General features: G+C 50.4%; 1 protein-coding gene across 1 annotated transcript in view; it reads left to right on the top strand.

The window, feature by feature from the left end:
* Positions 1-12562, top strand: part of NRDC (nardilysin convertase) — a 39193-nt gene that overhangs the window by 14949 nt on the left and 11682 nt on the right. Inside the window, exons 13-21 of the mRNA XM_044300897.1 lie at positions 6676-6734; positions 6806-6860; positions 8070-8174; positions 9466-9589; positions 9669-9755; positions 9839-9958; positions 10088-10139; positions 11086-11236; positions 12311-12438. Of these exons, the coding sequence (XP_044156832.1) occupies positions 6676-6734; positions 6806-6860; positions 8070-8174; positions 9466-9589; positions 9669-9755; positions 9839-9958; positions 10088-10139; positions 11086-11236; positions 12311-12438 (881 nt within the window). The remainder of the gene's footprint in view (positions 1-6675; positions 6735-6805; positions 6861-8069; positions 8175-9465; positions 9590-9668; positions 9756-9838; positions 9959-10087; positions 10140-11085; positions 11237-12310; positions 12439-12562) is intronic.

The following is a 12562-nucleotide window of genomic DNA, read 5'->3' as shown; positions in this document are numbered from 1 at the left end:
CAGAAATTTCAGGAGATGTGACAGCCATCTTTAAAGGAAACCTGTCACCATGATTTAGCGCATAGAGCTGGGGACATGGGCTGCTAGATGGCCACTAGCACATCTGCAGTACCCAGGTCCCATAGCTCTCTGCGCTTTTATGGTGTTAAAATACCGTTTTTAGTGATATGCAAATTACCTCCTATGTGTCCTGTAGCCGGAGATGAGTCCAGCGGAAGGGAGCCCAGCACCGCCCCGCGTCCGCCGAATCTCCTCCTTGCCTGCTGACGTCATAGAGCTGCAGTGCCGAAATCTCGCGATGCGCGAGCTAGCGCATGCGTAGTTCGTTCCCTGTGCTGATTCCAGTACAGGGAATGAACATGATGCCGAGACTGCGCATGCGCTAGCTCGTGCATCGCGAGATTTCGGCACTGCAGCTCTATGACGTCAGCAGGCAAGGAGGAGATTCGGCGGACGCGGGGCGGTGCTGGGCTCCCTTCCGCTGGACTCATCTCCGGCTACAGGACACATAGGAGGTAATTTGCATATCACTAAAAACGGTATTTTAACACCATAAAAGCGCAGAGAGCTATGGGACCTGGGTACTGCAGATGTGCTAGTGGCCATCTAGCAGCCCATGTCCCCAGCTCTATGCGCTAAATCATGGTGACAGGTTCCCTTTAAGCAATGGCACAGGGTTATCTTTCTAGGCTGGTCAGTAGAAGTTTTTATGTATGCATGTTAGGAGGTTACTTTTTGTGTACTCTTATATATATATATATATATATATATATATATATATATATATATATATATATATATATATATATATATATATATATATATATATATAATTTCTCGCCCAGTTTCCTTGGGGGACACAGAAGACCTTGGGTATAGCTCATCTCCATAGGAGGCGTGACACTAAGTGAAAACTGTTAAGCCCCTCCTCCACAGCTATACCCTCAGCCTGGAGAGAGAGACTGCCAGTTTTTGCTTAGTGTCCAAGGAGGCAAGACACTCCCTGCTACTGCAGGGCTGTTTTCTCCTTTGTTGTTTTAAAATTTTTGATTTTTACTTTTTCTTTTCTTTTTGTTCCAGAATACGGGACAACAGAGACGCACTAGACCTCTCTGCTTCTCCCGGGGTTGAGCTGCGCCAGTGCCGGTCATCCGCACTGCTGCCTCCCCCACAGAAGGCAAGGTGGACCAGGGCAGCCCAGCTCCCCTGCATCCTGCCAGCGCAAGGGTCGCCCGCACGCCAAGCCCCTCTTCCAGCGTCCTGCCACTACGGTGCCAGTAGCTGAAGGGGCGACCCTGCTGGAACGGACCGAGGGTGAAGACATCTGTGGTGAGAGAGTGGCTTCTCCAGCCCTACGTCCCCTCCCTCCCCGGTCTCCTGCGTGACTGACCCCCATACTGGTAGCCTATCCGAGAGCGGAGAGGTGCAAGGTTTAGGCATTACCCATTGCTTTACCAAAGACAGATTTAAAATGTTTGTCTCTTATAGCAGAGTGGCTATAGGGTGGCCCTGCTGGACCTAGGGTGGTCCCTGGGGTGCCGCAAGGCGGCAATCTGCTCCTCTCTTCCCCGCCATAGATCATACCGCTGGTGCAGGACGCGCGCAAGGAGGGGGCGCTTACCGGTGCGCTGCTCAGGACCTGCTGCCGCTCCTGACGGCATGGGTAATCCTGGGCGCCGCCAAAATTTAGTCCAGGCTTCGCGGCCTGCTGGCCCGCACCATCCGGTGCTCCTTCCTCGGGCCCCTGACTCTTCCGGGCCGCGGGGTGGGCACCCGCGGTCTGCATTGCATGTGCGCACTATGCTCTAACTAGGCCGGCCGACCATCCGTCCGGTTGGCCGGACGCCGCAACTTTGGGCCCAGACATCGCGGCCTACTGGGCCGCACCTCCACGCTCCTCTCGGGTCCCTGATTCTCCCGGCTGCCGGGTGGGCTCCCGCAGCCGGCATTGGATAGCGCTGTGTTCCAACAGGTCCCGGCCGGCCGTCGGTGCATTCCAGCCGGCCGGGGCGCTGCATAGTTTGTTCAGGCTTCGCGGCCTGCTGCGCACTTCCGGCGCTCGGGTTGGGCACCCGCGACCGGTACGGGGGCTCCCGCGGCCGGCTTAGGCCCGGCCGATACTTTAAATACTTGCAATACTAGGCGACGCTAAAATTTAGGCCCCGGCTTCACGGCCTACTAGGCCGCAACATTCTGGCCTCTGGGGGGGGGGCGGGAACTCTCCAGGCGCGGATTCTTCCCGCCTGGAGGTTCCCCCACCCCCAGGGGTTCGCTGCGCCGCCCCCAGGCCAGATGCCTGTTAACCCTTTGGGTACTGGCCGGCTCCTGAGGGCCTGTACGGCCTGTGCCCCTGTATGGTGGCCCCCCTTCTGCCTCAGGGAGGCTGTAATATTAATAAATAAATAATAATGATAATAAAAATAATAATAAAAAAAAAAGAAAAAAAAAGAATACTATTATTTTGTTTTAAATAGCTGGACTTGTGGGCTGCGCAGGACGCGGCAGCCTCATCATTCAGTACTGCTGTCTGTATGCATGCCCCCCTCTCTTAGGCGGTGTGTCGTGTTCCCCGGCCGCGGCGCCTCCCAGGCGTTTTTTCTTGCCCTCTCCCGGGATTCGGCGCTGGCCAAGTGCATGCAGATTTTTTTCTGACCAGACTTCGTCACCCACTCCAGTTCTGGTGGCTGCAGGTGCATGACCCTCCTTCCTAGGCGGAATACTGCACTCTCCCTGGCTGCGGCCTGGCCTCGTGCATGATCCCCCTTTTCTAGGCGGACTGCTGCACTCTCGCCGGATGCTGTGTTGGCCATATGCACGACCCCCTTCCACAGGCGGGACGCTGCACTCACTGGATTCGCTGCCGGCTATGTGCATGAACCCTTCCATAGGTGGAATATTGCACTCTTACCGGATACGGTGCTGGCCATGTGCATGAACCCCTTCCATGAGAGGTATACTGCACTCTCCCCGGATAAGGAGGTATACTGCACTTTCCCCGGTTACGGTGCCGGCCATGTGCACGTTCCCCTTCCATAGGCGGAACACTGGATTCGCTGCCGGCCATGTGCATGAAACCTTCCTTAGGCGGAATACTGCACTTTCACCGGATACGGTGCCGGCCGTGTGCGTGAACCCCTTTCATAGGTACACTGCACTCTCACTGGATCCGTTGCAGGCCATCTGCATGACCACCACCCCCCCCCCCCCCTTCCGTGGGCGGTGTGCCGCACTCTCACTGGATTCGCTGCCGGCCATGGACATGTCTCCTTTCCTCAGGCGACATACGTGCACTCTCATCCATGGCGGCGCTCTCACTGGATGCGTGGCTGGCCATGTGCATGACCCCCATTTCTGGGCGGAATACTGCACTCACTGGATGCGTTGCCGGTCATGAGCATGCCCTCTAACTTGGGTGGAATGCTGGCACTTCCATTGGATACGGTGCTGGTCTTGTGCATGACCCCCCCATTATTCCATGGGCGGCATTTTGCACGCTCACACGATCCACGGCTGTCCTTGTTTATGCTGTGCTGGACTGGTACACGTCCCCCTTCATTGGCGGAGTGGTGCACTCTCACGACTTTCGGTGTTGGGTGGATTTTTGCACAATCACTTAATGATAGAATAACCTGTGCATGCCCCCTTTCACTAAAGTGGACCTTCCTGCGTTCTGCTGGATATGTGCGGCCATGGGCATGGCCCCCTTCTGGGCGGAGTATGGTATGCCCTACCTTTCCGGAGTAGGTACTGGCCTTGGCATCCCCCCCTTTTTTTTTGGGCAGGCCTCTGCAGTGGTTGCCAGGTACATTTTCCCCCTTTTCTGGGCGGACTGTTTGCGTTCCATCGCATGCCGTACTAGTCTTGTGCATGACTACCTTTCGGGTTGCACTTTGCACTTCCATTGTTACGGTTGGACTCTGGCTGATTCTTCGCTGAGTGACTATTTTTTGCAGTAGGGCGGACTTTCTTGTGCGCTCTATCCGTTGTTTGGGCCGTGTATGCCTTCTCCTCCCATAGGTGGGTTGGCCTTCTCACTGCTTACGGGGCTACTCGTCCGTATGCCCCCCTTTATCCTGAGATGTACTTTTTTCTCTTGGGATATGGTGCTTCCAGCAAGCCTTGCACTATTCTCTAAAGAGCTCATTCGGTCCAACTGTGTGGGCCTGAGGTGGTGTCCAACAAACAGCAGATGAATGCCCAATGTATTCAAGGTATATACCTTTTTTATAAGTAGACGGGCTCTACTTGTTCGCTACTGCACCTAGCTGGGTGGTACTCATTCCTTTCGTGGCCCTTCCGCCCGGGGTGTGTTCGTGGTCTCTAGATACGTACCCATTCGTCCTCCCGCGGCATTGTTCCCCTGCGCTAGTGGTCACATGCTCGAGAGTGCTGTTGTCTGCAGCGCCTCTCGAATTCTTCGTTGGCTCGTGCAGGACTGCGATTCCCTTGCCTGCTGCAATTTCCTCCTCTTCGGATGCAGTGTGGTATGAGTCCTTCCTCTTGGCGCCTCTGCGCTTCTGTCTGATCTGCTGCCAGGTTCGGGCTGCTATTCTCTGGAAGGTCACCCAACTTCTCTTGGGTGCTCGATTACCCAGGTCCGGAGGACCTCCGCCTTGGGTTCTCCAAGGTATTCGCCTTCTGCGAGGCGGTGGACCGGGCGTCTCTCAGTGTAGCGGGTTCTGCTTTTCAGCTGGCCTATGGCTTCCCTGTTGCCCACCCCTCCTCCTTTCGGTTGGAGGGTGTTATGCCGGCCTCTGTCTCCACTGCCTTATCTCGCCGGCTTTGTTTGGCTCCCGCTCGGTACGGATCACTCCGATGTGGCTTCCCGCCGGACTTCAGAGGCTGTTCTTTCACTGTCCTCCCCTCTGGGGAGAGCATGGTTGTTCATGTGGATGGTTCCGGTGTTCCTTTTGGCCTCGTGCTGTCTCCCTGGTTCACACTGGCTGTATTAGCTGTGTGCCTATTTACCGAGTCTACCGCGTGCTGTCCTCCCGCTGAGTGCAGATTGCATGGTCCTGCTGTAGACTTGCCTTCTTGATAACTTGGGGGGACTACCTTTTTCGATCCAGATTGTGCTTTGATCTCCCACAGCGGGGCTGTACAACGTGGTTACATCAGCATGGACTTTTGCCTGTCTTCTCCTGGTATCTGGCGGATCCTTTGGGTTCTTTCCATCTGTCCTCTGCTCCCCCACTCGGGTGGATACGGGACAACGTTGTTCGAGGGCCGACGGGGCTAGTTTTGTCGACCCTTCTGCCCGTGTTACTGGTCTGCGCCTGATCACATTGGGTTTTCGCCCGCTTGCCAGGCGACTCCAGCGGGTTCGCTACTGTCCACTCCTGGCTGTGTTTCGTCCAGGATCTGTCGTAAGGCTTAGGGTTTTTTGTATGGGGTTCTGTGGGAAGCTGTGCATTCCCCACTCTGAATTTCTCTCCCCATGGTTCTGTCGTTTACTTGGGGTGTCAAGTGTCGGCGCTGTTCTTCCTCTTCCAGCGTTCCCGGCCCTCTGGGCCTGCCAAGACCTTCTTCCTCGGAGTGGCTCTTTGGTTCCTCTGTACTGTCCTTCGGTACCGCCCTGGGACTATATACTGAGCTCTCGGCGCTCCAATCTTGTCCTTGGGGCCGTTACAGAGGTTCTCTCTACCCCTTCTGTCCGGTACGGTTGTGTTCTGTATCAGTCGTGTCTCTGACGGGTGCCGGAATGGCCCTTTTTTTGTTACGAGCCTTCTGTCTTTTCCAGGACAGGGCTGTTCTACATCCCGTTTTTCTTCGTTCCTTCCTTCCTTCCTTCCTTCCTTCTGAAGGTGGTGTTTGCCTTTCGCTTCAACACCTCACCTATTTGGACGTTGTTTGGGCCTTGCCGTTTTTTTACTTGGAGATCTCCGACTCTTGTAGATGTTCGGCCTCTTGGGTTTCCAGGAGGTCTGTGCATAGGGTTGACGGACTCCAGGGTGGTTGTCCTCCGCTTGCTCAGATTGGCTATTGCTGAGGTTTCCGCACCTAGGGCAGGATTCTGTCTTGGTGTCACCGTTCATTTCACCAGAGCGGTCGGTGCCTCCTGGGCCGGAGGCATTGGGCTTCGGCCATGCATTTGGGCAAGGCGGCCACAGGTCTACCTTGCACGCCTTGACAAGTTCTACAGGGTGCATACTCTGACTTTGGCAGATGCTGCCTGCCCCGCCTGGGTTTGCGGGCGGCGGTTCATTGATGCCTTTCGGGTGCTTCACCTTGGTGCTGTGGTCCCTCCCCCTTTTGGACTGCTTTTGAACGTCCCAAGGTCTTCTGTGTCCCCCAAGGAAACTGGGCGAGAAAACAAGATTTTTGTATAACTTACCAGTAAAATCTCTTTCTCGCTCTTTCCTTGGGGGACACAGCACCCACCCATTCATTGTTTTTCTCTGTACAGTTTCCGAGTTTTTTGTTACCCATTGGGTAGTTGGCTTGTTGGTTCCTTGTTGGGCTTTGCCTTTTCTCACTGCTTGGACACGCAACTGGCAGTCTCTCTCTCCAGGCTGAGGGTATAGCTGTGGAGGAGGGGCTTAACAGTTTTCACTTAGTGTCACGCCTCCTATGGAGATGAGCTATACCCAAGGTCTTCTGTGTCCCCCAAGGAAAGAGCGAGAAAGAGATTTTACTGGTAAGTTATACAAAAATCTCGTTTTTTTTTTTTCCTAGGTTACTCATTTCGTATTCCAGTATCTCAAAATGTTGCAGCAGCTGGGCCCACAAGAGAGGTAGGTATTAGTCCATATAATGGAAACAGAAAATTGTGACTTTCCCTGATTCTTTGTCTCTACCTCTTCAGAATCTTCCGGGAAATTCAGAAAATTGAGGCCAATGAATTTCACTATCAGGAGCAGGTACCAAAAATATTGAGTGAAACGCTGATTGCTAATGCTGAGGTTAAAGGGGTTGTCTCATCACAGACCAGAGAGGCATATCACTAGGATATGCCCCCATTGTCTGATAGGTGCGGGTCCCACCACTGGGACCCACACCTGTATCCAAAACAGGGTGCACTGCGCATGTGCAGCCGCCCTCCATTTATTTTCTATGGGGCCGCCGAAAATAGCCGATCACTGGCTAGGCTATTTCCGTCGGGCCCATAGTAGTGAATGGGAGCGGTTGCCGGACATGCCCGGTAGGCTCCCATTCACTTCTATCGGGAGAACGCTTGGCTGTGGCCGAACTGGAGTTCTCCAGCCATCACTTTGCGGAGCTTCGTTCCCGATATAAGTGCGGGTCCTAGCGGTGGGACCTGCACCTATAAGACAATGGAGGCCTCCATTGTCTGAGATGAGACAATCCCTTTAAGTGTTCCCACATGTCATAAATATTTGTCACAACTTTTCTTTGGTGGGGGTCTGTGCACTGTGATCACCACCAATAGCTAAATAAGAAAGGCTGCAGTACTCTGTGCAGCGCCGTGGCCCAGATTTACTAATGTATCTGCGCCTAAAATCTGTGGCAGTAAAGTGTTAATCTCATCCGTATTACAGAATAGTTGGACATTCGTCGAAGTGCTCATGTACACGTGTTTTTTTTTTTTTTTTTTTTTTTTTTTTTTGTTTTGTTTTGTTTTTTGTGGCCTGTACGTGGGACCATTCACTTCAATGGGGCCGCAAAAAACCCCCCCTGAATTTACTCAGTGTGCATACTTTTTTTCCGTTTGTCCGTTCTGCAAAAAAATAGAACATGTCCTATTATTGTCCGCATTACAGACAAGGGCAGGGCTGTTCTTTTAGGGGCCAGCTGTTCCGTTCCGCAAAATACGGAATGCACATGCCCACTGTCTGTGTTTTGCGGATCCGCAATTTACGGATGGCAAAACATCCAGCAGTCGGGTTCATGAGCCCTTACCTTTATATTGGGGGTTTGTGAGTAACATGCTGGGAGCAGGGTTTTGGATTTTTGCCTCTCAGGCTTACCTCTGTTAGGATAGCTACTGCCGTTAACAAATACAACATATATAGGACGTGAGGTGCATCTATAGGTTTACATCGCAGGTTTATGACGAGCTGAAGTTCTATCAATCTTAAAATTATTATTATTTTTATTTTTTTTTTAAGACTGATCCTATAGAGTATGCTGAGAATATCTGTGAGAACATGCAGCTATTCCCAAAAGAAGATTTCCTGACTGGAGACCAGCTCCTCTTCGAGTACAACCCTGAGGTGAGTGTTACTGCCGACAGCTCTTGGCTGCTTGGTTTCTACATCATTTATAAATGTATGGAGCGTGAAATTTTAGGTTTTGCTCTGTGGAGCTGAAGATTTGAAATTTCTAGTTTTTGATTCCTTTTTTTAATTTTTAAAGGAGACCTGTCACAATGAAATGCAATGCAGTCTTCAGGCATCAGGTTATAGGGCAGGAGGCGCGTAGTAGATTGATTTGTGTAGTTTTGTGGGAAAAGATTCAGTAAATTATACATTTCATCATCAGTTATTTCTGCTTTTATTGTTCACGGGGAGGTGTTATCGGTGACTGACGGCTATCTCTGTATACACACTTGAGCCTCAATCACACGGTCGGTATTCGGTCAGTGATTTCAAGCTAAAACCAGGTGTGGCTCTAAACACAGAACAAGTGCAGATCTTTCCGTTAGGCCCCTTTCAGACGAGTGAGTTCCACACTCCGAGCTCCCGTCCTGACCTCCCAGCACTGACTGGGTCGCATAGCATTATATTGATTTATGATGCTATATAACTCTTACAGTTCTGGAATGTATTAGATAATACTGACCTAATGCTGTGACATAGCATCATAAATCAATATAGTACTATGCGAGCCCCGTCAGTGCTGGGAGGTCAGGACAGGTGCTCTCCCTGACGCCCGCTGCGAGTCTGGAGTGTAGAACTCGCTCATCTGAAAGGGGCCTTATGTCTGTGGAGGCCCCAGTCCACAATCGCTGATGGAAATCACTGCCCAAAACTCTAACGTATGAATGAGGCTTTACACACATCACTGATAACACCTCCCCGTGTACAATGAAGTCAGAAAGAGGATGGATATAAATGTATATGTTACAAGTTTTGCTGAATCGTTTCCCACAAAACTAAATATATCAGCTCATCTCTTCTCTAACCTCCTGCAGGTTACATGTGCGCTTGGCAGCTGAAGGCATCTGCGTTGGTCCCATGTTCATATGTGCCTGTGTTTCAGAGATTTTTTTTTAAAAATACATGCAAATGAGCCGCTAGGTACAACAAGGGCGTTGCTGTTACACTTAGAGGCTCAGCTCTCTCTGCAGCTGCTGCGCCCTCTGCACTTTGACAGGTCCAGGCATGATGACGTTTACCCTGCCTGGCCCTGTGAAATTATTCTTAGCAATGCGGGCACATGTGGACATGGGACCAACACAAATGTCTTCAGCTGCCAAGTGCACATGTAACAGGTCGGCCAGTGTCATAGGTACAGAACTGCTGACAGATTCCCGTTAATGGTGACCAACCTTATTCTGTACAGGTCATTGCTGATGCTCTTCGAGAACTAACCCCTGAAAAAGCGAACTTGCTGCTCCTATCCCCAGACAACGAAGGCAAATGTACCCTGAGGGAGAAGTGGTTTGGCACTCAGTACGGCATTGAAGGTATATGGTTATAACAGATGTGCATGCGCTGTATAGCACTATATGCAGTCTTATGTCACTATGTTGTATTTCTCTGCAGAGATTGATGCGAAATGGAAAGAGCTATGGGCCACTGATGTTCCTGTAAACCCAGATCTTCATCTTCCGGCTGAGAACAGGTTCATTGGTAAGTACTTTAGTGAGGAGGTTCAGGGTTATATCTTGTCCTCACCAGTCCTATGGGGATTTACATTATCATTGCTTCTGCAGCCACTGACTTCACCCTGAAGACCTCAGACTGTCCAGACACAGACTATCCAGTGAAGATACTGGACATAGAGCAGGGCTCTCTGTGGTACAAGAAAGACAACAAGTTTAAGATCCCAAAAGGTATGAAATACATTTAAGATAAGTTCTTAATTGAGCCGTGCTTTTATATTTATTGGTCTAAAATATATCCTGAAGTTATAGTTGGAACTGAAGACCTGCATCTTAAACACTTTTTTTTTCTTCTTTTAGCTTACATCCGCTTTCATCTGATCTCTCCATTGATACAACAGTCACCTGAAACGTAAGTTTGGGAACTCCTGCCCACCAGGGGTGTAAAGTTCTTAGGGTGCACATTCATGGTTCACTCTTACGTGGCACATATTGGGAGACAGAAGCAGAAAGTACAGAAATACGTGACTCTCTAGACATGATGGAGATCAGGGAGACACTACACCTACAAGCTGGAAATGACTTTTCTGTCTTCTGTGAGCCCAGAGGTCAGACGTTTAGAGGAGATCACAGCCACTCCTGTGGGGACTGGATCGCTGGGTTGTAGGATCGGCACGTCATTAGCACAGGTGGTGGCTTTGTATCATAAACCATCTACAATTAATAGGGTTTATTCACACATTGCAGTTAAAGGGGTTTTCTGAGACTTTTATACTGATGATCTATCTGCTGGATAGGTCATTAGTATCTGATCAGTGGGGGTCTGACATCTGGGACCCCCGATTTATCAGCTGTTTGAGAAGGCACAAGCATTCACAGTAGCGCCACAGCCTTGTCGCAACTTTGCCTAGGCCAGCTCTATGTAAAAGGGGCTGTGTTTCAGTTCATTGCACAAGTGCGTGGTCTGTAGTGCCACGGTGCAGGGAAGTTTAGACGAGTATCCGCTATAAATTAGCTTTGTGACCCCCTTCATTCTTAGGAGTGGTGGGGATCCCAGAGGTATGACCTGCACTGATTATAAAGTATGTATATGCCATGACCATCTCTTTGAGCCACATCGCATATCTCTCACAGCAGCCTCATTGCTCAGGGTGCAGACATTAGATATACCTGTATCTCTAGGTATTATTAGGTATACAGATATTAGACACTGACATCCATTTAATAAATGCTGGTCAATCATTTTGATATTATCCTATGTCTGTCTTCTGTAACCAATCATTAATTAGTATTGTTAACCTAATGTGTCGCCATATGTGGCTCTTACCCATAGTGACTTTCTGTTCCTCTAATTTCAGCTTGGTTCTCTTTGACATCTTTGTTAATATTCTGGCACACACACTGGCAGAGCCGGCCTATGAAGCGGATGTGGCTCAGCTAGAATATAAACTGGTGGCCGGGGAACATGGACTCGTTATTAAAGTGAAGGGATTCAATCACAAGCTGCCAGTGAGTATGAGGTTATTGCACGCAGGTTGCCTTCATGAATGGAGGCCATTAGTTCTCTGACCTAATCTTACAGGCAGCTCCAGAGGTTGGGTCTTTGCTTTGGGTGAGGGTTTGTTCTAGGATTCCACTACTTATTACTTAAAGGGTATTCCAAGACTTATAAAGTGATGACCCTATCCTCCAGATAGGTCATCAGTATCTGATTGGTGGGTGTCCGACACCCAGGACCCCCGACGATCAGCTGTTTGAGAAGGCACTAGCGCTCTCAGTTGCTCCATGGCTTTTTCTCTGCTTACCAACCACAGCTCCATACATTGTATAGCGGCCGTGCTTGGTATCACAGCTCAGCGCCATTCACTTTAATGGGGCTGAGCCGTACATAGGCTGTATTACCGTTGAACGTGTCGTCGCATGGCCTAGGGAATGCTGCGAGTGCCTTCTGAAACAGCTGATCGGCAGGGGTGTCGGATCAGATAATGATGACCTATTCGTTCAAAATTCTCGGAAAACCCCTTTAAAGGGGTTGTCCGGGTTCAGAGCTGAACTCTGACATACCCATAATTTCACCACGGCAGCCCCCCTGACTTGAGCATCAGAGCAGTTCATGCTCCGAGGCTCTCCTTTGCCCTGCGCTAGATCGCGCAGGGCATAGGCTCTTTTGTGGACAATCACACACTGCCGGGTGGAGGCTTCTGCCTGGCAGTGTGTTCGGTGATGTCACCGGCTGTGATGGGCGTACTTTAGCGCTGCCCTAGCAGTTTTACTGGCTAGGGCAGCGCTAAAGCCCGCCTATCAGTGCCGGTGACGTCACCGGGCTTCCTGGCAGCCCCATGGAGAGCCTGGTACGTTACTGGAACTCCAAAAAATGCCTGAGCATCGGAGCAGTTCATCGGAGCATGAACTCCTCTGATGCTCAAGTCAGGGGGGCTGCCTGGGTGAAAATGGAGGTATGTCCTGGTTCAGCTCTGAACCTGGAAAATCTCTTTAATTTACTCTAAGAGTGGGCGCCTACAAAAGGTATTGACTTTTCGCCTATTAACACTTTTTTTTTTTTTTTTTTTTTTTTTTTTTAAGCTCCTTTTCGAGTTGATCATTGATCACCTGGCTGACTTCACAACTTCTGCCGATGTCTACGAAATGATCACAGAACAGCTTAAAAAGACTTACTTCAACCTGCTGATAAAACCTGAGAAACTGGGAAAGTAAGTACTCGATGAGTAGGTAGTTTCATTGGCTAAAAGTTTTTTTGAGACTTGTCCCCTCTTAGCTATAAACCAAGGCCACATGAAAGGCAGCGTAGCTTCCCAATGGGTGTCAGATTCCACA

This window comes from Bufo gargarizans, chromosome 7 (genome assembly GCF_014858855.1).
Source record: "Bufo gargarizans isolate SCDJY-AF-19 chromosome 7, ASM1485885v1, whole genome shotgun sequence".
Lineage (NCBI taxonomy): Eukaryota > Metazoa > Chordata > Amphibia > Anura > Bufonidae > Bufo > Bufo gargarizans.
The sequence above is the reverse complement of the archived record's forward strand: the minus strand, read 5'-3'. Positions and strand labels throughout refer to the sequence as shown.